At 39.2% G+C, this 23400-nt stretch overlaps 1 protein-coding gene across 1 annotated transcript in view; it reads left to right on the forward strand.

Moving 5' to 3' along the window:
• The window catches only part of NDUFS1 (NADH:ubiquinone oxidoreductase core subunit S1), a 33501-nt gene extending 11076 nt beyond the window's left edge, over positions 1 to 22425 (forward strand). Inside the window, exons 6-19 of the mRNA XM_002712574.5 lie at positions 298 to 379; positions 471 to 601; positions 1028 to 1213; positions 3423 to 3557; positions 4733 to 4847; positions 5571 to 5716; positions 6065 to 6193; positions 7800 to 7929; positions 12893 to 13053; positions 15702 to 15856; positions 18033 to 18208; positions 20304 to 20438; positions 20547 to 20619; positions 22094 to 22425. Coding sequence (XP_002712620.2) covers positions 298 to 379; positions 471 to 601; positions 1028 to 1213; positions 3423 to 3557; positions 4733 to 4847; positions 5571 to 5716; positions 6065 to 6193; positions 7800 to 7929; positions 12893 to 13053; positions 15702 to 15856; positions 18033 to 18208; positions 20304 to 20438; positions 20547 to 20619; positions 22094 to 22185 — 1846 coding nt within the window. The 3' untranslated portion in view covers positions 22186 to 22425. The remainder of the gene's footprint in view (positions 1 to 297; positions 380 to 470; positions 602 to 1027; positions 1214 to 3422; positions 3558 to 4732; positions 4848 to 5570; positions 5717 to 6064; positions 6194 to 7799; positions 7930 to 12892; positions 13054 to 15701; positions 15857 to 18032; positions 18209 to 20303; positions 20439 to 20546; positions 20620 to 22093) is intronic.
• The last annotated feature ends 975 nt before the right edge of the window (positions 22426 to 23400 follow it).

Consider the following 23400-nt stretch of genomic DNA (forward strand, 5'->3'; position numbering starts at 1 on the left):
GTTTTTGTTTTAAATTAATGTGAATATTTTCTGAGGACTGTTTAGTAACTTTGATGATTTTGTACTGTCAGAAGTCATGATTTTCTAGGTTTTCTAATGATATTTTAATATAGGCTTCTATAAGCGATTTCCATATAATGCTTCTAGAAGGATAGTTAACATTGGCATTTCTGATATTAAATTAATGTGAAGTTATTCTTAAGCATTTATCTTTGAAAGTTACTTAAAAGCTTATAAGTAAATGATTTTGAGTGCTAGCAACTTATGTCATTTTATATATTATAATTTTTCATATAGAGAAGGTGTGATGGAGTTCTTATTAGCAAATCACCCACTGGACTGTCCTATTTGTGACCAAGGAGGTGAATGTGATCTGCAGGTATGTGGTCAGAGTTTGTAAATCTTGTGGGTTGTCTCAGATTTTAATTTCATTAGTAGCATTGGATTGACTCTTTCATAATCTGCTTAAGGACCAATCCATGATGTTTGGAAGTGATAGGAGCCGATTTTTAGAGGGGAAACGTGCTGTGGAGGACAAAAACATTGGGCCTTTGGTAAAGACCATCATGACCAGATGCATACAGTGTACTCGGTGCATCAGGTAGTTTTTTTTCTTCTCTTTCTTGGAATATCATTTTGTACTTACTTAGTTCTCACAAACTTTGGTGGAATAATAACATTAGATAGGGTGGCAACCTATTTGATTTGAGAAGAGGGTTGTTATTTTTTAAGTGTTTTTTGCATATACCAATAAAATGACAGTTTAGTTAATATCAACTTTACTTGGATTTATAAAGTAAAATCTATAAGCATTCACTCTGTGATACTTGTGAAATTTTCTTTTTGTTATTTGTATGTTATAAATTAGTTAAATGCAAACATTTATTGAATCTTATTCATGGACTGTGCTTGTCATTGAGTATATACTCATGTTGTTTCAGTGTTTTGAAAATTATTGTCTCTGTGAACAGGAAAGGCAATAATTTTGCTAGACTTCACCATTTGATGGCACATTTTTGTCTTGCAGGTTTGCAAGTGAGATTGCAGGTGTAGATGATTTGGGAACAACAGGCAGAGGAAATGATATGCAAGTTGGCACATATATTGAAAAGATGTTCATGTCTGAACTGTCTGGAAATATCATTGATATCTGTCCTGTAGGTGCTCTAACCTCTAAGCCCTACGCCTTTACTGCCCGGCCTTGGGAAACAAGGTATTCATTCACCTTTACATTTCTTACAATTTGCTTTTTGACCTTAATTCACTACTGTTCAAAAAAATGGTAAGGGTAGTTTTTCTCTGGGAGTTTTAATCATTTTGGTATGCTAAGCTTTTATTTGCCCTAAGTAAAACCCTTTTAATCAAAGATTAGTTGTTAGATTGAAGAAGCAGATGAACGTGTGTAAATTAATGGTAGTTCTCTTGAAAATTAATTCTAAAATACTTAACTTCTAAGGGGTAAAATAGTCTTGTTTTCTTTATTCTAAAGATTTATTTATTTATTTATTTATTTTTAAAGATTTATTTATTTATGTGAAAGTCAGAGTTACACAGAGGAGAGGCACAGAGAGAGAGAGGTCTTCCATCTGCTGGTTCGCTCCCCAATTGGCCACAATGGCTGGAGCTAAGCCGATCTGAAGCCAGGAGCCAGGAGCTTCTTCCAGGTCTCCCATGTGGATGCAGGGGCCCAAGGATTTGGACCATCTTCTGCTTTCCCAGGCCATAGCAGGGAGCTGGATTGGAAATGGAGCAGCCAGGACTCAAATCAGCGCCCATATGGGATGCTGGCACTGCAGGTGGCAGCTTTACCCACTATGCCACAGCGCAGCCCCCCCCCCTTTTTTTTTTGTGGATAGGCAGAATTAGTGAGAGAGACAGAGAGAAAGGTCTTCCTTCCGTTGGTTCACCCCCCAAATGGCTGCCACGGCTGGCGTGCTGCGCTGATCCGAAGCCAGGAGCCAGGTGCTTCTTCCTGGTCTCCCATGTGGGTGCAGGGCCCAAACGCCTGGGCCATCCTCCACTGCCTTCCCGGGCCACAGCAGAGAGCTGGACTGGAAGAGGAGCAACCGGGACAGAACCGGCACCCCAACTGGGACTAGAACCCGGAGTACCGGCGCCACAGGTGGAGGATTAGCCTAGTGAGCCACGGCGCTGGCCCCTTTTTTTTAAGGTATCTTAACTGTGAAGTATCTTTACTGAGAATCTCTACATGTTGATTCATGGTTGTCATTACTTCCCCTTTAATTCTTTTTTAAACTTTTTAAAAATTTATTATTTATTTTCATTTTATTTGAAAGGTAGAGAGAGACAGAGACAGAGAAAGGTGTTCTATCCTCCGGTTCATTTCTCAAATGAACCATGCCAATGCTGGGAGCCCGAAATCCAATCCAGGTCTCCTATATAGGTGGTAGGGAACAAAGCAATTTTTTATTCAGAAAAGCTTTTCTCACATTGTTGTAAACCTTTGGTAGATTTCCAAAGTACTGCAGAGGTGGATTTTGTCTGATTTTATTTTTGTTTTTTGGTAGTGGAAGATCTGTTGAACTCCTTAATTTGCCATCACCAGAAATCCTATCCCTCCTATTTTTTGTTTGCTTTTGTTTTTGTAATTTGAGAGGCAGAGAGCACAAGCTCCCATCCTAAATACCTGCCACAGCCAGGGCTGGGCCAAAGTCAGGAGCTGGGGACCTAATCTAGGTCTTCCACATGGGAGTCAGAGACCCAATTACTTGAGCCATCACTGCTGCTTCCATTGTTTGTATCAGTGAGAAATTGGAGTCAGGAGTCAGAGGTATTGAACCCAGGCACTCCATTATGGGTTACAGGTATCAGCAGGCTAAATGCCTGCCCTTAGTATTTATTTTAATATTAAATAGCCCCAGATTTGGCTAGTTGAAATCCCTCAATACTGTCTTTTGGATTGAATAGACTTTTTTTTCTTTTTATGAAGATAAAAGGTTTATTTAGCTTATGGTTCTAGAGTCTGGTAGGTTCTGGGGCTGTAATTGGGGAGGTCCTTCATGCTGATAGGGACTCTGAAGAGTCTCTACGCAGTGCTGGGCATCACTTGGCAAAGGGGAACATCTGTCAGAAAATGGTTTTAAATGCTTCATTATTGTGTGTGCTGGTTCATTCCCCAATTGCCTACAGTAGCCATGGTTTGGCCAGGTCAAAGCCAGGAGCCAGGAATTCAATCCAGGTCTTTCATGTGGGTGGGAGGGAACCACGTACCTGAGCCATCATCTGTTGCTTTCCAGGGTGCACATTAGCAGGAAGCTGGATTGGATGCAAAGATGATGCTTGACCTAGGCTCTCTGATATGGGATGTGGGTGTTCCAGATGACAGCTTAATCAGCTGTGCCACAATGCCTGCCCCTCTGTGAACTTTGAACTGGTGTCTCATGCATGTGTTTATTTTTCAGAAAGACAGAATCCATTGATGTGATGGATGCAGTTGGAAGTAATATTGTAGTTAGCACAAGAACCGGAGAGGTGATGCGGATTTTGCCACGTATGCATGAGGACATCAATGAAGAGTGGATTTCTGATAAAACCAGGTATGAACTTATATTATTTTCCTTACATTTTACAATTGATTTTAAGAAACTTTATCATAATTTTAAAGAGTTGTGTCTCGTATTTCCAAATGGGTTAATGAATAAGCAGTTGAAATTTGAACTGCTTATATAGAGAATGGAACAAAACTGACATATTCCTAGGTCTATAAGAGTTTGCACAATGTAATTTTTTTTGAAAGATTTATTTATTTGAAAGGTAGAGTCACAGAGAGAGGGAGACAGAAAGAGATTTTCCATCTACTGGTTCACCCCACTAAATGTCTGCAACAGTTGGGGCTGGGCCAGGCCAGAGCCAGGAACCTGTAATTCCATCTAGGAGTTACATCCGGCCCCTAAATGTTTTATTTATACAACTTGAGTGCCTCTAGATATTTTATCAAAATTACGTTATGCAGTGGCTAGTGTTGTGGTGCAGAGGGTAAACCACCACCTGCAATGGCAGCATATCTTAGGAGTGCTGGTTTGAGTCCTGGCTGCTTTACTTCTGATGCAGCTCCTTACTAATGTGCCTGGGAAAGCAGTGGAAGATGGCCCAAGTTCTTGGGCCCTTCCCATCCATGTGGGAGACATGGAGGAAGCTACTGACTTCTGCCTGACCCCGTTCCAACGGTCAAAACCATCTAGGGGGTAAGCCAGTGGATGGAAGATCTCTGCCTTTCCCTTTCTCTCTTTCTCTCTCTCTCTGTAGCTCTGACCTTCAATAAATAAATACATCTTTAAAAAAAAAAAAAAAAGGGCAGTGGAAGATGGCCCAAGTATTTGAGCCTCTGTATCTGCCTATGGTATGTTGGCTTTGGAATGGCTCAGCTATATCTGTTAAATCCATTTGGGGAGTGATCCAGCATAGGAAGTTCTTTCTGTCTATCCCTCCCTCTCTCTCTAGCTCTACCTCTCAAATAAATAAATAAATAAAATCTTTTTTTAAAAAAAGATTGTTGAGTTACTTAAAAATAAAAGAAATATAGCTTTTTCGATAGTGTTTTGATTTTAGGTAATGTTCACAAAAGAATCAAATAATTATTTATAACTAGGTATTATTTTATTTAACACTTTAACCATCCTGTATTTAAACAGCGTTTCTTATAGATTTTAAACTTCAAAATTAGTTGCCCCTTTAATAAAATTACACAAATGGTATAATTTCTGTTGTCTAGATTTGCCTACGATGGACTTAAGCGTCAGAGACTCACTGAGCCGATGGTCAGAAACGAAAAGGGACTTTTAACCTATACCTCCTGGGAGGATGCACTCTCTCGTGTAGCTGGAATGGTAAAAAACTGAAATATAGAATAAACAGTATGTGATTTTCAAGAAACATCTTTGCTATAAAGGGGGTGTATTCTCTTCCCTTTTTCCTCTTACGAAGATAGTAATTTGAGAAATATATGCCAGATGTTATGTTTGCTGGATACAGGAATATAAAGACCACTGGCACAGAATTCTCTACCTCCTGCAATCTTGTATTGGAGAACGATGCATAAATGCCTAATTATTGCAATCATCATGTATTGCAGTGGTTACTTGTACAGGAAGTGATAGGAGAAGGGGCATATAGGAGAGATACTTAACCAAGATTTGTACATCCAGATGCTTTCTAGAGAAGGTGATTCTTTAAGCAGTGTATAAAACTGAATGGGAGCTTGCCAGAGCAAAAGTTGAGGAGATAGTTTTTGGGTTGAAGAAAGGCAACATAGAAAAAAGCTGGAAGGAATGACAAATTCCTTATAATGGGTTGCAGTTAAAATAACTGACTCCGTAGTCTTAGTTCTCCAGACCTCTTTTTGAAGCCCTTTTGTTCCCTAAATACTTAAAAAAAGTTTCCTTCCAAGCTGCGTTATTAGCCTTGGCTCCACATATACTCCTGTTGCCTCTTAATTTTAAGTTAATAATTAGTGTGAGACTTTTGTAGTCAGAAGTTTATTTTCTGAACAATTCATTGTGGTCACTGCTGATTGTAGGCTTCTTGGTGATCATCTCTTAATCCATTTCTAGTTGCAGAGTTTTCAAGGGAAGGATGTAGCAGCAGTTGCAGGTGGCTTGGTGGATGCTGAAGCCCTAGTAGCTCTCAAAGATTTGCTTAATAGAGTGGACTCTGACATCTTATGCACTGAAGAGATCTTCCCTACTGCAGGAGCCGGGTGAGAAATAGGAAGCTATGATCTAGGCCTTCTTTTTTCCCTTTTTTTTTCTTTTACAAGTCACTAATCAACCACATCGAAGGCATTAATGACATTGTGTGACAGTCTGAATTCTCCATGTCCACCAACTTACTTTCATGTACTGCTGAACATCAAATCAGCTGCTATAGATGAGAAAGTCCAGTTATTGCCAAGTATCTGTATCTTTGCTTTAATTTAGGTATATTTCATGAAAATTTTTTGTCTAGAAGTGCCATAGATTTGATGGTGAGAGAATATTCTATGGATTTTTGGCATATATAAGCTTTCAAATAAAGTAAACTTGGATTTTATGTATTCTGTTTATAGCACAGACTTACGTTCCAATTATCTTCTTAATACCACAATTGCTGGTGTGGAAGAGGCAGATGTTGTCCTTCTGGTTGGTACAAATCCACGTTTTGAGGCACCATTATTTAACGCCAGGATTAGAAAGAGGTTAGTAATAATATTTATTCAATGCTAAAAAGATTTTTTTTCTATCTTATATATGAAAAATTACGTTGTACCTGAGACTCCAAAGGTAATTAGAAGGCAGTTCCTGGGCCGGCGCCATGGCTCACTAGGCTAATCCTCCGCCTAGCAGCGCCGGCACACCGGGTTCTAGTCCTGGTTGGGGCACCGGATTCTGTCCCGGTTGCCCCTCTTCCAGGCCAGCCCTCTGCTGTGGCCAGGGAGTGCAGGGGAGGATGGCCCAGGTGCTTGGGCCCTGCACCCCATGGGAGACCAGGAAAAGCACCTGGCTCCTGGTCCTGCCATCGGATCAGCGCGGTGTGCCGGCCGCAGCGCGCCAGCCGTGGCGGCCATTGGAGGGTGAACCAACAGCAAAGGAAGACCTTTCTCTCTGTCTCTCTCTCTCACTGTCCACTCTGCCTGTCAAAAAAAAATATATATAAATAAATAAATAAAAAAAAAAGAAGGCAGTTCCTAACAGATTTATGTGCCTCCCAATTGTTTAAAATTTATTTCGTGAGTTTTTTGTTTTGAAATAATTCAAGATACTTAAAATGGTCCGTGCATACCTTTTTTCATGTACTATTCACTCAGATTAATTGATGTTAACATTTTGCCATTTGTCTTATGAGTCTATGTGAGTATAATTTTCTGAATCATGTGGAAATTGTAGGCATAGTACCCATTTATCCATAAATCCTTCAGTTTGGGTTTTCTAAGGACAGGGGATATTCTCTTTGATAAGGAAGAAATTTAGTATTCATAAAAATTGTTGTTTTCTAACATATAGTTTGTATTCAGATTTCATGAATTTTCCTAAAATTTCTTTTATAGCCATTTTTTTCCTGCCCAGCATCCAGCCTGTAGTTTTACATTGCAGCTAGCATCCTGACTCTTCAAAACCCTCTCCTTCCCCCTTTTTTTTTTTTTACTGTTTTTAGAAAGCACTCCCCCCCACTGTTTTTATTTATATCCTGGAGATTTATGAATAGAGCAACCAGATAATTTATTGCCTGAACTAAGAAACTGTTGAGAATGATGGGAGTTGTTAATTACTTTAAGAAAACAGTTGAAAACTAGCATTGTCTCAGACAGACCAAATATGTGGTCCTGCATTTATGACTATTTTTGTAGAAGCTGGATCCATAGTACCCTGCCATAAAGAATAAATATGAGTGACAGTTTATTTTCATGAGCCATGTTTGAGTGTCCTTAATGGATAAATAAAAGATAGTGAGTCTGCCATGTAAATACTGCAAAATAAAAACTACAAATCAATTACTGTAAAATTGAAGTCTTCGCTTATAGCTGACTTGCAGTTAGTATTCCTGCACAGCAAACTGATACATGGAATTTCCTTGGTGGTTTTTTCTGTTGTTGTTGTGTTTTGTTTTTTGTTTTGTTTTGTTTTGTTTTGTTTTGTTTTGTTTTTGCAGCACTATGTTTTAAAAGGTACATAGTAAATTATATCTGTTAAGGTTAAATGTTCTTTGTGTGCTTCTAATATTTTGAATAATAAATAGATATAGCACTTAGCCATGATGAAACCAATAATTGTACTTATTTAGCTCTCAAAACATTTTTATTTCAGTTGGCTTCATAATGACTTAAAAGTGGCCCTTATAGGCAGTCCTGTGGACCTTACCTACAGATATGATCATCTGGGAGACTCCCCTCAAATTCTTCAAGACATTGCTTCTGGTACACATCCATTCAGCCAGGTGCTCTCAAGTTATATGTATATACTGTTGATTTATAAATATTTTTAAGGTTTGTTGTTTTGGTAACAATACTATGTGATTATTGTAAAAAAAATTATGGCAATACAGAAAAGAACATGGAACAGAATAAAGCAGTTTCTAGAATCCCAGCATCCTAAAACAGATATTGATGAAACTTTATAATGCTTTATGTATATAGAGAGCAATATATAAACAAAAATGACATAATACAATACATGCTATTTTATTATCAGGACTAAATTTACTTGAATTTATCTGAAAAGTAATGGAAGAAACCTGATAGAATTGAACTTTCATTTTCAATTAAATTTTTCTTTACCATTAGAGTTAATATTGTTGAAAGAAATTTTACCAATACTTGGTTTTTTTTTTAATTTCTGTATTCTTTATTATTTAATTAATTTCTTGCTTGCTTAAGAATGTTTTATTTCTGAAAAGACAGCTTGTCATGATATTAAATTCTAAGGTCACACTTTTTTTTGAATGTGAACTTTAAAGACATTGCCTGTAATGGTGCAGAAGCCCAACGTCAGCCTTATGCTGTCCCCATCCTTTCCTGCCCAGGTTCTTTATCCTTGATAATCTGATTTATCCTTGGAGTTGAGTAACTTCACTGTACATCTTCATGAGGGTGGTTCTCTACCATTAGTTATGGGACATGATATGCTTTCAGCATGAAGATTCAAGGTTCTCTTTAGGATCTGTGTGTGGTGGGAGAGGTTAATAAATTAAAGAGTTTCTGTTTTTCATATAATAAACAGTCTGGAGTTAGTGTAAATCAGGAGTGGGGAACATCTGGCCCACAGGCCCTATAAGGCCAATTTTGTCTGGCTGTGCCAAGGCAACTGCAGGTGGGACTCAATTCAATAACTCTAGAACAGGCAAAAATTGAAGTTGATAATTTTGTATGGCCTGTGTAAGTATCCAAATTGCTCTTGGCGGATAAAAGATTTCCTCACCCCTGCCCTAAAGGATGACGCAGTTGTCCAAGGATATCGTCAAGGAGGACGCTGCCTTCCTGTTTTGCTGTCCTCAGTGCATTTGCTTACTCACCTGTGTTTGTAGAGAACCTCTTAAAGTCCAGTGTGGTTCTTCACATAGAGGTCCAGGTATATGCAGGATGATGAAGTGTGAAAGGACAAAGCAGCCAGTCCAACTTACTTGTTTTGAATAGGAAAAACGTTTTCACTGAAAGATCAAAAGTATTCAATGAAAAGTTTTTCTCTTCTCTGTAGTTCTTGTCCCTTGTGGTAGATACTTGGTGTTCTTAGGGAGTCTTTTCTTCTGTTGCTTATTTCAGCGTATTTTCTATTAATTCTCTTCATTAAGAAATCTTTTTAAAAGTAATTTTAGATTTATATGAAAGACAGAAGACTCCTGTGTGCTGGTTGTTTCCCCAAATGCCTGCAATAGTCAGTGCTGGGCCAGGAGCTGGGAATTCTATTGAAGTCAGCCACATGGATGACAGGAACCCAATCATTGGAGTCATCACTGTTTCTTCCCAGATTCTCTCTCTCTCTCTCTCTTTTTTTTTTTTTTTTTTTTTTTTTTTAACATTTATTTATTTGAGAGTCAGAGTTACAGATAGTGAGAAGGAGAGACAGAGAAAGGTTTTCCTTCCGCTGGTTCACTCCCCAAATGGCCGCAATGGCTGGAGCTGTGCCGATCTGAAGCCAGTATCCAGGTGCTTCTTCCTGGTCTCCCACTTGGGCGCAAGGGCCTAAGCATTTAGGCCAACTTCCACTGCTCTCCCAGGCTACAGCAGAGAGCTGGATTGGAAGCGGAGCAGCCGGGACTCGAACCGGCATCCATGTGGGATGCCGGCGCTGCAGGCAGAGGATTAACCTACTGCACCACGGCTCCAGCCCCTTCCCAGATTCTACATTGGCAGGAAACTGGAGTCAAGGGCAGGAAGGGGCAATTTTAGTCCCAAGCAATGCAGTGTGAGAGGCATCTCATCTGCTAGGCCAAATGCCTGCTCCCTTCATTAAGAACTCTAACCCCAAATATTGGATCTCTTTTTCTATCTTCTATCAATCGTTTTACCTTTTGAGGTTTTTTTTTTTTATAATTTTCTATAGTCTCTATCTTTCCTATTCCTGCATTTTTAGTTCTTTTATTTTGTGTTTTATTGTTTCTAAATGGTTTTCCTCTCTTGTTTTCTTGCAGTTCAATTCTAAATTCTGTGATAAAAATCTCCTACTATGTGAGGGGTTCTTCAAAAAATTCATGGAATATAAGTATTATGATAAAACTGTAAATTTTGAAATTTTTTTGCACAAAGATAAATATTTTTTATTTTTATTTTTTATTTTTATTTGACAGGTAGAGTTATAGACAGTGAGAGAGAGACAGAGAGAAAGATCTTCCTTCCGTTGGTTCACTCCCCTAATGGCCACTAAGACCGCCGCTGTGCCGATCCGAAGCCAGGAGCTGGGTGCTTCCTCCTGGTCTCCCATGCGTCTTTTAATTCCATTTTTCCATGAAATTTTTGAAATCCCCTCATACATACTCTCTATTGTGTCATTTCTTGGAGCTCTTTTCTTAAAGATCTATTCATTTATTTATTTGGAAGGCAGAGTGACAGAGGGAAAGTGAGACAGAGAGAGTGATTTCATCTGCTGGTTCATTTCCTAGATGCCTGCAATAGTCAGGGCTGGGCCAGGCTCAACCCAGTCCTCCCTTATGGGGGCCAGGGACCCACATACCTGGACCATTTTCTGCTGCTTTCTCAGGTGGGTTAGCAGGGAGCTGGATTGGAAGTAGAGCAGCTGGGACTTGGACTGGCACTTTCGTATGGATGCTATTGTCGCAGGCAGTGGCTTAACTGATACAACACTGGCTCCTGGAACTGTTTTTTTCACTGGGAATCTGAGGTGTTTTGTTTTGTTTTGTTTTGTTTTTCTTTTTCTTTTTTAAGATTTTATTTATTTATTTGAAAGGCAGAGTTAGAGAGAAAAAGAGATAGGAAGATATTCCATGAATGCTGATTCACTCCCTAAATGGCCACAATAGCCAGGGCTGGGCCAAGCCAAAGTCAAGAGCCAGGAGCTTCTTTTGTGTTTCCCACATGGTTCAGGGGCTCAAGGAGCCAGGCGTTACTCCTCTACTTTCCCAGGCACACCAATAGAGAGCTGGATCCCAAGTGGAGCAGGGACCGGCTCTGTGGCATAGTGGGTAAAGCTGCCGCCTGTAGTGCCGGCATTCCATATGGATGCTGGTTTTAATCCCAGCTGCTCCTCTTCCAATCCAGCTCTCTGCTATGGCCTAGGAAAGCAGTAGAAGATGCCCCAAGTGTGTGGGCCCCTGTACCCTCATGGGAGACCTGGAAGAAGCTCCTGGCTCCTGGTTTCGGATCAGAGGCCATTGCAGCCATTTGGGGAATGAACCAGCAGAAGGAAAACCTTTCTCTCTGTCTCTTCCTCTCACTCTCTGTAACTCTGCCTCTCAAATAAATAATTAAAATCTTTTTTTAAAAAAAGTGGAGCAGCCAGGACTTAAACCTGTGTCCACATGGGATACTGGCACTGCAGGTGGTAGCTTAACCCACTGCACCATTGCACTGGTTCCTGTTTCATTTTCTTGGAGACTATTTAAAAGTATGTCTCCAAGAGCTGATGTTGTAGCCTCCGCGTTACCACACGAGCACTGTATGCTGAAGTGGCAGTTCATTATCTTGTTGCTCTGCTTCCCACCTAGCTTCCTGTTAATGCACCTGGGGAGGCAGTGGAAGATGACTTAAATACTTGAGCCCCTACCATCCTTGTGGGAAGCCAAGAATGGAGTCCTGGCTCCTGGCCTCAGCCTGGCACAGACCAGGTTGTTGTGGGCTTTTGTCTTTCCTTCTCTCTCTGTCACTGTGCCTTTCAAATAAGTAAAAATAAAACTGAAACTACCGTAAACTCTTCAGGTTTTCTTGGAAAATTCTTCTTGTAATAAATATGCAGCAACATCTTGCAACATCTGGGGCTGGCCTAGGCTCAAGCCAGTCCTCCCCTATGGGTGACAGGGACCCAAGTACTTGGATATCTAGTAGTAGGCATAATTCCCATGTTGAGTCTTTGATTGTGGATACATGAGAGACTGAACTGTGTATTTTATAGCTCTACTTATTTTTCTATCTGTCACCATATCTGTAGCTTCATTTACTCTTTCTTTTCTCCTCCTCAGTTTTTTTTTTTTTTTTTTTTTTTTTCATTTAGAGCATTAATGTGGTTGAAAGCATACCCTTAAAGTTTTAGGTATTCTGGAACTGGCACTGTGGCGTAGTGGTGAAGCTGCCACTTGCAGTGCTGGTATTCCATGTGGGCACCAGTTGGAGTCCTGGCTGCTCCACTTCCGATCCGGCTCTCTGCTGGGGAAGCAGCGGAGGATGGCCCAAGTCCTTGGCACCTGCATAGGAGACCAGGAGGAGGCTCCTGGCTCCTGGCTATGGATTGGTGCAGCTCTGGCCGTTGCAGCCATCTGGGGAGTGAACCAGCGGATGAAAGACCTCTTTCTCTTTAAAAAAAAGTTTTAGGTATTCTGCATTATGATCTAACACCTCCTTCCTATCTGGGGCCTGGTGAATAGATGGGAGACAGACATTATACTTTGAGCATGGTTTTTCCTATTTATTACCATCTGAATCTCCATAGGGACATGACCCAATTTTCTGGGATCTGCTGATAGTCACTCTGATAGTTGGCTAGGGTTTTCATTCCCAATCCTTACTTTAAGAAAATATGTTTTATGTGACATTCATTCAGCCATCTCATGGTAGCACTGGCAAGATACCTTTCATTAAAAACTAAGTCCAATTGTGTATATATCCATATTTGGCTAGCAAATTGAAACAAAAAAACATGGGACAACTATAGATGTACATTTGATTAGGTGTTTCGTTCAGTTGTAATATTTTAAAAGTTCTGTCTTTTTTTTTTTTTTTTTTTTTTTTAAATAGGTCCTAAAGGAAGCTAAAAAACCAATGCTAGTTTTAGGCAGTTCTGCACTCCAAAGAAATGATGGGGCGGCAATTCTTGCAACTGTTTCCAGCATTGCACAAAAAATTCGGACAACTAGTGGTGTTACTAATGATTGGAAAGTTATGAATATCCTTCATAGGTTTGTTGAGTAATTCTTTTTATAGTATAAAATTCAAGTGATTTTGTGTGTATGTGTTCCTGATATACTGTGACATTTAGATTTGTAAACAACTTGATATTGAGTAACATTATCCCAGTTGCAGATGTGAAATCTGTGTGAGAGGAAATCAAGATAGTAAATAATATTAATAAAATAAATAACAGCATTAAACATTGAGGGAAAAATGAATACTTTTATAGTTTGATTGAAAAATTGCAACAGGTCCTCTGACTTTGATTAAATGATAATCATTTAAATATCAGCTAACATGAGAATTTAGTTGAGCTGTTTTGTTTTTGTTTCTTTAAGATTTACTTATTTATTTGAAAGGCAGAGTTACAGACAGAGGGAGAGACAAGAGAGGGCTTTCATCTGCTGGTTTACTCCCCAAATGGCTGCAACAGCTAGAGCTGGGCCAGTCAAAAGCCAAGAGATTCCAGGTCTCCCACATGGGTGCTTGGGCCATTTTCCACTGCTTTCCCAGGCCACTAGCAGAGAACTTGATGGGAAGAGGAAGAGCCAGGATGCAAACCAGTGCCCCCCATTTGGGACACTGGTGCTGCAAGCCTACTATGCCACAATGCCAACCCCAGTTGAGCTTTTTTTTTTTTTTTTTTAATTATATCAATAATGCATGTTTGTCTTAGAAAAATTGGAAAGGTAAGTATGTGAAAATGGAAAAGATGCTCATTCTGCAGTCTGCAGTTAATTACTTTTGTTATTTTGGTACAATTTCTTCTGGTCTTTTTTTCTTGTATAAATGTTTTTTAGTTATATAGTTGAAATCATGCTGTAAATATAATTTATGCCCTGGTTTTAATCAGTTTTCATTATCAAAGAAGAATTTCTGGGGTACACTTTGTGGCCCAGCAGGTTAAACTCCTGTTTAGACATGCATATCATGTTTCAGAGTGCCTACTTCTAGTCTAGCTGCTCTGCATTTCCAGTTCAGGCATTATAATGTGCCTGAGAGGTGGCAGATGATGGCACAAGTCCTTTCATCCTTGCCACCCATGTAGGAGACCCAAATGGAATTCCTGGCCCCTGCCTTTGGCTTGGCCTAGCCCTGGCTATTGCATGCATTTTTATGTTCTTTACTTTTAAAAGCTTATTTATTTGAACATCAGAGTTATGGTGAGAGAGACAGACAGACATCTTCTTTGTTGCTTTCCCAGGCCATTAGCTGGTGCCCATATGGGATGCTGGTACTATAGGCAGTGGCTTTATCCACTGTACCACAACACCGGCCCCTAAGATAGACTTAGAAAAGTTGAACTGTTAGGGTGTATTAATCAGCTTTTCATTACTTTAACTAAAATACTGTGAGAGGAGGGGCCAGCATTGTGGCATAACTGGTTAAGTCCCCAGCCTGGAACACAGGCATCCCTTATTGGAGTGTTGGTTCAAGTTGGCTTCCCATCCATCTGCATGCTGCTGTGCCTGAGAAAGCATTAAAAGATGGCCCAGGTTACCTGTGCCACCCACCAGGGAGATGCAGATGGAGATCCAGGCTCCTGTTTTTGGCCTGGCCCAGCCCTGGCCATTGTGGCCATTTGGAGAGTGAACCAGTGGATGAAAGATCTCTTTGTCTTTCTTTCTCTGTCTCTCTTTCAAATAAGGAAAATAAGTCTTAAAGAACAAGAAAACCTGAGGAAGAAGTTTATTTTGACTTGTAGTTTGGAGGTTCACAGCCCAAGATTGGGTAGCTCCATTATATGTAGAGGAGTGGTCACATTGTGAGCCAGGAAGTGAAGGGAAATAGGAAGTATATTCAGCTTATATAACCAACTCTGTTACAAGAACTGTCTATCAGGGAATCCCCCCAGTGATCTAAAGATCCCCCACTGGGCCTATCTCCCACATGCATAATCAGATCAAATCTACCTTTAATCTATTAATCATTAACATGACTGAGCTTGGGAAGCCAAATCCAGAATAAACAGTAACAATAAACATAACAAAATAAACAGGAATAGAATGAACACTTCTGAGGCTCTTGGTGTATATTTCCAGTATGTTTTAGAAAGATTGTAGTAGTTTACATTATGCACGGTAGGTCTTCAGAATGGCTATGTCTAAAATGTTAACAAAAGCAAATTAGAACAGAACAACCCTACTTTTCCAAGTGTAGTTATTCCAGACCTCTCTAAAAAATTCCTGCTAAAAGACTAATTTTGTATGTTTATAGACAAAATCCCATAAGGATATAACACCAGTGTACTAATTATGGTTTTCTTTGAATTAGAATTTTATGAGTGGTTTTATAGATTTACCACTTTTTGGTTTTCAAAATCATTTGATTTTTCTCTTAGGCATGTGTTTGGTTTATGTGTTTAATGTCTTACCATACAGAATAAGAGTCAAACTTAAGACAACTGCAGTTGGCCTGCAGATTCTACAATTATTCCATTAAATACCATCTCATGAAGAGATAGTGTCCTAACTGTCTTGTATTTTTGGTTTTCTCAGATCGATAAAATACTGCTGTTTTTAGTTTTGACTTGGGTAAGAAAGGGTCTTTGACAGCATTGAATAGAAAACAAAATAGGAACCATTCCAAGAATCACATTTAATATTTTATACTAAAAATACTGCAAGTGTGGTGAAACTCCATATTTGTTTTACAGGATTGCAAGCCAGGTAGCTGCTTTAGACCTTGGCTATAAACCTGGGGTGGAAGCAATTCGAAAAAACCCTCCCAAACTGCTGTTTCTCTTGGGAGCAGATGGAGGTTGTATCACACGACAGGATTTACCAAAGGATTGTTTCATTATTTATCAAGGTAAGTGGCAACTGTGACACCAGAAAAAGAAGACAATACTGAATTATGTATATTAAAATCTATTTTGTTGTATATTTAGTGGACTAAATCATTTCCATTTGGGAATTCTGTCTCCTCCATCCCCCCAATTATTTCAAAACACACTATAGTTAATATTGCTGTTAAAATTATTACCTGATGTTATTTAATAACAAAGAGTTAGAAACAGTTTAGGGGGCTGGCACTGTGGTATAGTAGATTGAGCCTCCACCTGCAGTACTGGCATCCTATGTGGGTGCCAGTTCAAGTTCCGGCTGTTCCACTTCCAGTCCAGCTCCCTGCTAATGGTCAGGGAAAGCAGCGGAAGATGGCCCAAGTGCTTGGACCCTGTACCCATGTGGGAGACCCGAAAGACGCTCCTACCTTCTGGATTCAGATTGGCCCAGCTCCAGCCGTTGTGGCCATTTTGGGGTGTGAACCAGTGAATGGAAGATTCTCTGTCTCTCTCTCCCTATGTAACTCTGCCTCTCAAATAATTTTTTTATGTAAGATTTATTTATTTATTTAAGGAGGCAGAGAGAGAGAGAGAGATCTTCCTTCTGTTGGTTCACTCCCCAGATGGCTGCAACAGCTGCAGGTAGGCCATTCCAAAGCCAGGAGCTTCTTCTGGTCTCCCATGCAGGTACAGGGGCCCAAGCACTAAGGCCATCTTCCACTGCTGTCCATGCCATCAACAGAGAGCTGGATCAGAAGTGGAGCAGCCAGGACTTGAACCAGTGCCCATATGGGATGCCAGCACTACAGGAAGAGGCTTTACCTACTACACCACAGCACCGGCCACAACACTATAAATTTATAATAGGTTTTTTATTGCTACAATACATAAAAAGTATATATTAAATTTTGTATCTTGAGTTTAATAAAGTTAAGCCAAAATGCATAAACTAAAAAGATATTCCTTTTCCTTTCCAGAGATAATCATTGATGACAATTTATGTGCATACTCCATACATTTTTAATAACTTTATTTAAAAAAGGAAATGTTTTCTATATTTTAAGATTTATTTATTTATTTGAAAGGAAGCATTACAGAGAGGCAGAGGCAGAGAGAGAAGAGAGAGAGTGAGTGAGTCTGTCTTCCATCTGCTGGTTCAATCCCAAAATGGCCACAACAGCCAGAGCTGAGCTGATCCGAAGCCAGGAGCTTCTTTTGGGTCTTTCATGAAGGTGCAGGGGCCCAAGCACTTGGGCCATCTTCCACTGCTTTCCCAGATCATAGCAGAGAACTGGATTGGAAGTGAAGCAGCCGGAACTTGAACTGGTGCCCATATGGGGTGCCGGCACTACAGGCAGCCACCCCTCTGTGTCTTTTTTTTTTTTTTTTTTTTTAAGATTTATTTATTTGAAAGGCATAGGAAGACACAGATCTTCTGGCTAGTTCACTCCATAATGGTCGCAATGGCTATGGCTATGGCTGTGGCTGGGCCAGGTACAAGCCAGGAGCAAGGAACTCCATCTGAGTCTCCCATTTGGGTGGCAGGGGCCTAAGCCATCAGACCATCTTCCACTGCTTTCCAAAATCTTCCACTGCTTTCCCAAATGCATTAGTAGGGAGTTGGATCAGAAGTAGAGCAGCCTGATAGGATGCTGGTATCATAGGCAGTGGTTTAACCTATGCCACAATGCTGATTCCTAAATAACTTTTTTCTACCAGTTTTGTTAAATTGTTAATGCATAATATACTTTCCAAATACTGTTTTCTGTAATTGTGTATTAATGACTTTTTCAGTACTACTGTCATATTCCTGTTCTATGCTTTTCATTCCTCCACTGTTTCAGTATACTTTATCAAATTTCACTGACTGGTACATCTGAGTATTTCTACTTTGTCACCATCAGTATACCTTGTTGTCCTTTACAGATATGCTTATGATATGTTGTATGTATATATTTGCATAAAGCAGTTGGGAAAAATACATATCAAATGCTTTCACAGTAATTCTCTTTGGGAAGGAGGTTGAATTAGGAGTGAGGTGGACTTCAGTTTTGCTTCTTCAGTACTCTGTTGTTTTAATTTTGAAAGCACTTTGTGGTAACTTTAAAAATGGGATTTAAAAAGGATGTATACTATCTTTATGTATAGTAGTGAATCAACTTTTTACTCAAATGTGATTTGCCATTTTCTGCCTTCTTATAGGACATCATGGTGATGTTGGAGCTCCCATAGCTGATGTCATTCTCCCAGGAGCTGCTTACACAGAGAAGTCTGCTACTTACGTCAATACGGAGGGCAGAGCTCAGCAGACTAAAGTAGCAGTGACACCTCCTGGCTTGGCAAGAGAAGACTGGAAAATTATAAGAGCCCTTTCTGAGGTATTATTCTTGGGGCATTTCTTAGTAATGCAGCTAAAGAGATATTTGACATATTAGTTTGTTAGAATGATTTTCAAAATCAAGGAAAATGCCAATGTAAAATGCAGAAATAATTTGAATAATTCCTATAGGAAAAATGTGTTCAGAAAATGGGGGTTTGAAATTTATACTTTTGGGGCCGGCACTGTGGCATAGCAGGTAAAGCTACCGCCTGCAGTGCTAGCATCCCATATGGGTGCCAGTTTGAGACCGAGCTGTTCCACTTCCAGTCTGGCTCTAGGCTATGGCCTGGGAAAGCAGCAGAAGATGGCCCAAGTGCTTGGGCCCCTGTACCCACATGGAAGACCTGGAAGAAGCTCCTGGCTTCTGGCATCAGGTCAGCCCAACTCCTGCTGTTGTGGCCATTTGGGGAGTGAACCAGCAGGTGAAAGATTTCTTTCTCTGCCTGTCTCTGCCTGACTGTAACTCTGCCTTTCAGATGAATAAGTAAATCTTAAAAAAAAAAAAAAAAAAAAGAAGAAGGGCCTGCGCCATGGCTCACTTGGTTAATCCTCTGCCTGTGGCGCCGGCATCCCATATGGGCGCCGGGTTCTAGTCCTGGTTGGGGCGCTGGATTCTACTCCAAGTTGCTCCTCTTCCAGTCCAGCTCTCTGCTGTGGCCTGGGAAGGCAGTGGAGGATGGCTCAAGTGCTTGGGCCCCTGCACCCGCCTGGGAGACCAGAAAGAAGCACCTGGCTCCTGGCTTCGGATTGATGCAGCGCCGGCTGTGGCGGCCATTTGGGGAGTGAATCAATGAAAGGAAGACCTTTATCTATGTATCTCTCTCTCTCTCTCTCTCTCTCTCACTGTCTGTAACTCTACCTGTCAAATAAATAAATAAATAAAATAAAAATAAAAAAAGAGAAATGTATACTTTTATTGTTAATTGCCTAAAAATTATTTGAGCCCTTTATGTTATAAAAACAAACATTGTGGAATTTTTTTTTTTTTTTTGACAGAGTGGACAGTGAGAGAGAGAGACAGAGAGAAAGGTCTTTCTTTACCGTTGGTTCACCCTCCAATGGCCGCCAAGGCCGGCGCGCTGTGGGTGGTGCACCGCACTGATCCGAAGCTGGGAGCCAGGAGCCTGGTCTCCCATGCAGGTGCAGGGCCCAAGGACTTGGGCCATCCTCCACTGCACTCCCTGGCCATAGCAGAGAGCTGGCCTGCAAGAGGGGCAACCGGGACAGAATCCGGTGCCCTGACCAGGACTAGAACCCGGTATGCCAGCGCCGCAAGGCGGAGGATTAGCCTATGGAGCCGCGGCACTGGCCAAACATGTAGAATTTAATGTACTGTTATCTGTAAACTTTATGTAATAACTGAAACTTGTTTGCTGCAGCTCTGAGAACAGTTGATGTAACATCTAGGTTATGAGATAGTTGCTAGATGATTTTAAATAGTTATCTAAAATTATTTTGATTAATAACAGGTAAGGAACCTTTAGATTTAGGGTAGCATTTTCTATTTAATTATTTATTTCATAATGAGTTTTTTTTTTTTTTTAAGATTATTTATTTGAAAGGCAGAGTTACAAAGAGACAGAGAGAGAGATTTTCCATCCATTGCTTCACTTCCCAAATGGCTGCAATGGCTTGAGCTGGGCCAGGCTGAAGCTGGGAGTCAGGAGCTTCTTCTGGGTCTGTCATGTGTGTGATAGGGGTCCATATAATTGGACCATATCCTGTTGCTTTCCCAGGCACATTAGCAGGCAACTGGATTGGAAATGAAGCATCTGAGACTTGAACCAGTGTACATATGGGATGCAGCACCACAGGTAGACTTTACCTGCTATACTACACCACCAGCTCTAATAAGTCTATTCTCTACAGATAAATTTCTGATACACTAACAGCTATTTATGAATCAGAATTTTTACTTTTGTGTTCCCCAATTAACTGCTTTCTTAATAAATGTGACCACAAATTGACACCAACATATTTGGCAGTCAGTGTTAGGATATAATTTCACCATAGTTGAGTTGTATTTATATGTTATTTAAAATTTTTAATAAGCACTAAAGCTTTTTCTCAACTTTTTGGGATTTGTGTTGTAGATTGCAGGTTTAACGCTTCCATATGATACTCTGGATCAAGTGAGGAACAGACTGGAAGAAGTCTCTCCCAATCTTGTTAGGTATGATGACGTTGAAGGAGCTAATTACTTCCAGCAAGCAAGTGAACTCTCCAAGGTAAAAGCTTGCCTATATGCAATGTTCTTAATGGTATAGCATTTTGTGACAGTATAGTTCTTAACATTATTATTGCTCTCATCCTTTTTTTTTTTTTTTTTTTTGCAGCTAGTGAACCAGCAACTTCTTGCTGACCCACTTGTTCCACCTCAGCTGACAATAAAAGATTTCTACATGACAGGTATGTTTTTAATCTTTGGAGGCTTTCAAACATTGGAACTAATATAATGCTGCTTTCTGATTTCACTCTTTTTATATCTTGAAATGTAAGCAAAATTTAAAATCCAAGAAGAATTAACAGATTTTCAGTATAAAAATTTGTTACTTTAAGGAAGATCAGTTGTGTAACAATTTAGTGAGAATTTTTCTAAGTGCCAAACCACTGTGAACATTTTTCTGAGAATTATAGATGGAAGAATCAGAACTTGTAAATGTGAAGTATGTTAAGCAGCTCTTCTGATGTAAATTGTTAGGAATGTTTTTATGGAATGCAGACAACTGAAACTTGTTTACTGCAGCTCTTAGAATAGCTGATATAACATCTAGGTTATAAGATCATTGATAGATGATTTTAAATTATCTAGAAGCACATAGCAGTGTATTTTAAAATTTTTGGTATAGATTGTATCTAAAATTTTTTGAAATTAATAAAGATTTATTTTATTTATTTGAAAGAGTTAACAGAGAGGCAGAGAAATAGAGAGAGAGAGGTCTTCCATCTGCTGGTTCACTCTCCAGATGACTACAATAGCCAGGGCTGGGCCAGACTGAAGCCAGGTGCCAGGAGCTTCCTCCAGGTCTCCCACGTGTGTTCAGGGGCCCATACAGACAATTTAAAATCACTATGATCTGATTACCAAAAAATAACTAATATTTTTAACATTCAGTTAATCACCTTACAGGAATATACACATGTATTTTATTTTAAAAAAAAATGAGATTATTCACTTACAGTGTAGGGTGGGAGTGGGGGAAGGTTGACAGCTTTATTGAAATACAATTCACAGGTTGGGAGTTTAACCTAATGTTTAAGATGCCCACAATCCCATTTCAGAGTTCCTGGGTTCAATGCCTGACACCAGCTCCTTAATCTAGCTTCCTGCTAACATAGACCTTAGGAGGTGGCCCAAGTAATTAAGTTCCTGCCACCCTCATAAGAGACCTGGGTTGAGTTCCTGACTCTTGGCTTTGGTCTCACTTGGGCTCTCAGAAGTGAAACAGTCGATGGGATCTCTTTGTCTCTTTGCCTGTCAAATAAATAAACAACCACCAAGCAAACAAAAAGAATTTTAATACTCATAATCATAAAATTCATGCATAAAGTATAGAGTCCAATGGAACTTAGTGTATATACTGTTTTGTAACTTTTTAATAATAGTATTCATGTTTTTCCTGTATTTTTAATACTTTCTTGTTTGTTATGATTGTATATTGTACATTATCTAACTGTTCTATGATTATTTAATTATTCCTTGGGGTAATAAAAGCATTTGGCCAGTAAGGGACTTAACTTCAGAATTTGCTGGTTCCATATAATTGCATAGAACCTTATAGTCTTTTCTTTTTTGTTAGAGAATATGTGCAACATTAAAGTTTAATGTGTGCTTTTTAAAAAAATGTATTATTAAAATGCATGTGTTCTTAATATCTTTCAGATTCAATTAGCAGAGCTTCCCAGACAATGGCCAAGTGTGTTAAAGCTGTCACAGAGGGTGCCCAGGCAGTAGAGGAACCATCCATATGCTAAAAACATCTACTGGGACTCAGTTTTACTACAAATAGTTGAGGACAGTTACATTGGAATGATTCTTTAGAGGCTTATCTCTGAGAAAAAATTGGAATGATGTAATATTTAAGGTTATACCATACTTATTTGAAAATGATGTTGCAGTTATTATAGCATCTGCAGTTTCAGAAACATTTATGTGTTGTATGTAAACATTGTTAAATAGTTAATAAAAGTCTACATATGCTCTTTCATGTAAAAGCATTGATGATGTTTGTAATGAATGCAAAGAAAAATCTATGAATTTTTTGTTTATTTTCATAGATCATTTATGGTTATAAAATGGATGACATGAAAAGAACTTCCATTAGGACCCACTTTTTTTTTTTTTCTCACTCCCTCACCCCTGCACCTGCGCGCGTAGCCCCCACACAGCGTGCGGCTCCCAGGACCCACTTTTTCTAGTGTTAAGGAAAGATTTAACCATTCTGTCAAGTTGCCTAAATAGAAAAAATATATAATGTAATATATATCAGTTGTATATCTTGACAACTATAATAATGACAATAGCTAATGATTACTCACCTTTTTCTATGTGTTAAGCAGTCTGGTTTTATATGTGTTACCTTCTTTTGTTCTTGCTACAACCCTATGAGATAATAGTATTACCTCGTTTTACAGATGAAGAAACTGAAGCCCAGAGTAAATATTAAGTAGCTTGCCCAAGGCCAAAGAGCAAAAAAGTTGGACTCAAGCCTAGTTTTATCCCACAGTCCATTCTTAACTGCTACACATATTGCCCTCCATTCTTAACAGATATTACAGGTTGTTACTTCTAAGATTTAGTATTGAGGAGTTTAACAGATAACATATTTCTTGAACCTGTTTCTATAATGTCATGGTGATTTAAGTGATATTTTTCTTTGTATGGTAGTATACATAAATACCCTTGGAATGAGGGAGGTCTCAAGATAATTTAGATCCTCATTGATATTCTGTATTCATTATAACACCATCTATAGTGTTAACTCAACTAGATTATTATAGAAGATAAAGTAGCTTTCATAATTTTCAGTTGTCAAAAAGGAAATAAAAATTTTACAATTTAATTTAATTTTACAGTGTAACCTAGGAGATAATCTAAGGACAGATTTAGGTTTTTTAAAATCTGTGTTCAAAATGCTTTTGTTTCATCATCTTTATTATTTCTACTTTCATTAACAACTTAGCCCAAGT

Source organism: Oryctolagus cuniculus, chromosome 3 (genome assembly GCF_964237555.1).
Source record: "Oryctolagus cuniculus chromosome 3, mOryCun1.1, whole genome shotgun sequence".
NCBI classification, from domain to species: domain Eukaryota; kingdom Metazoa; phylum Chordata; class Mammalia; order Lagomorpha; family Leporidae; genus Oryctolagus; species Oryctolagus cuniculus.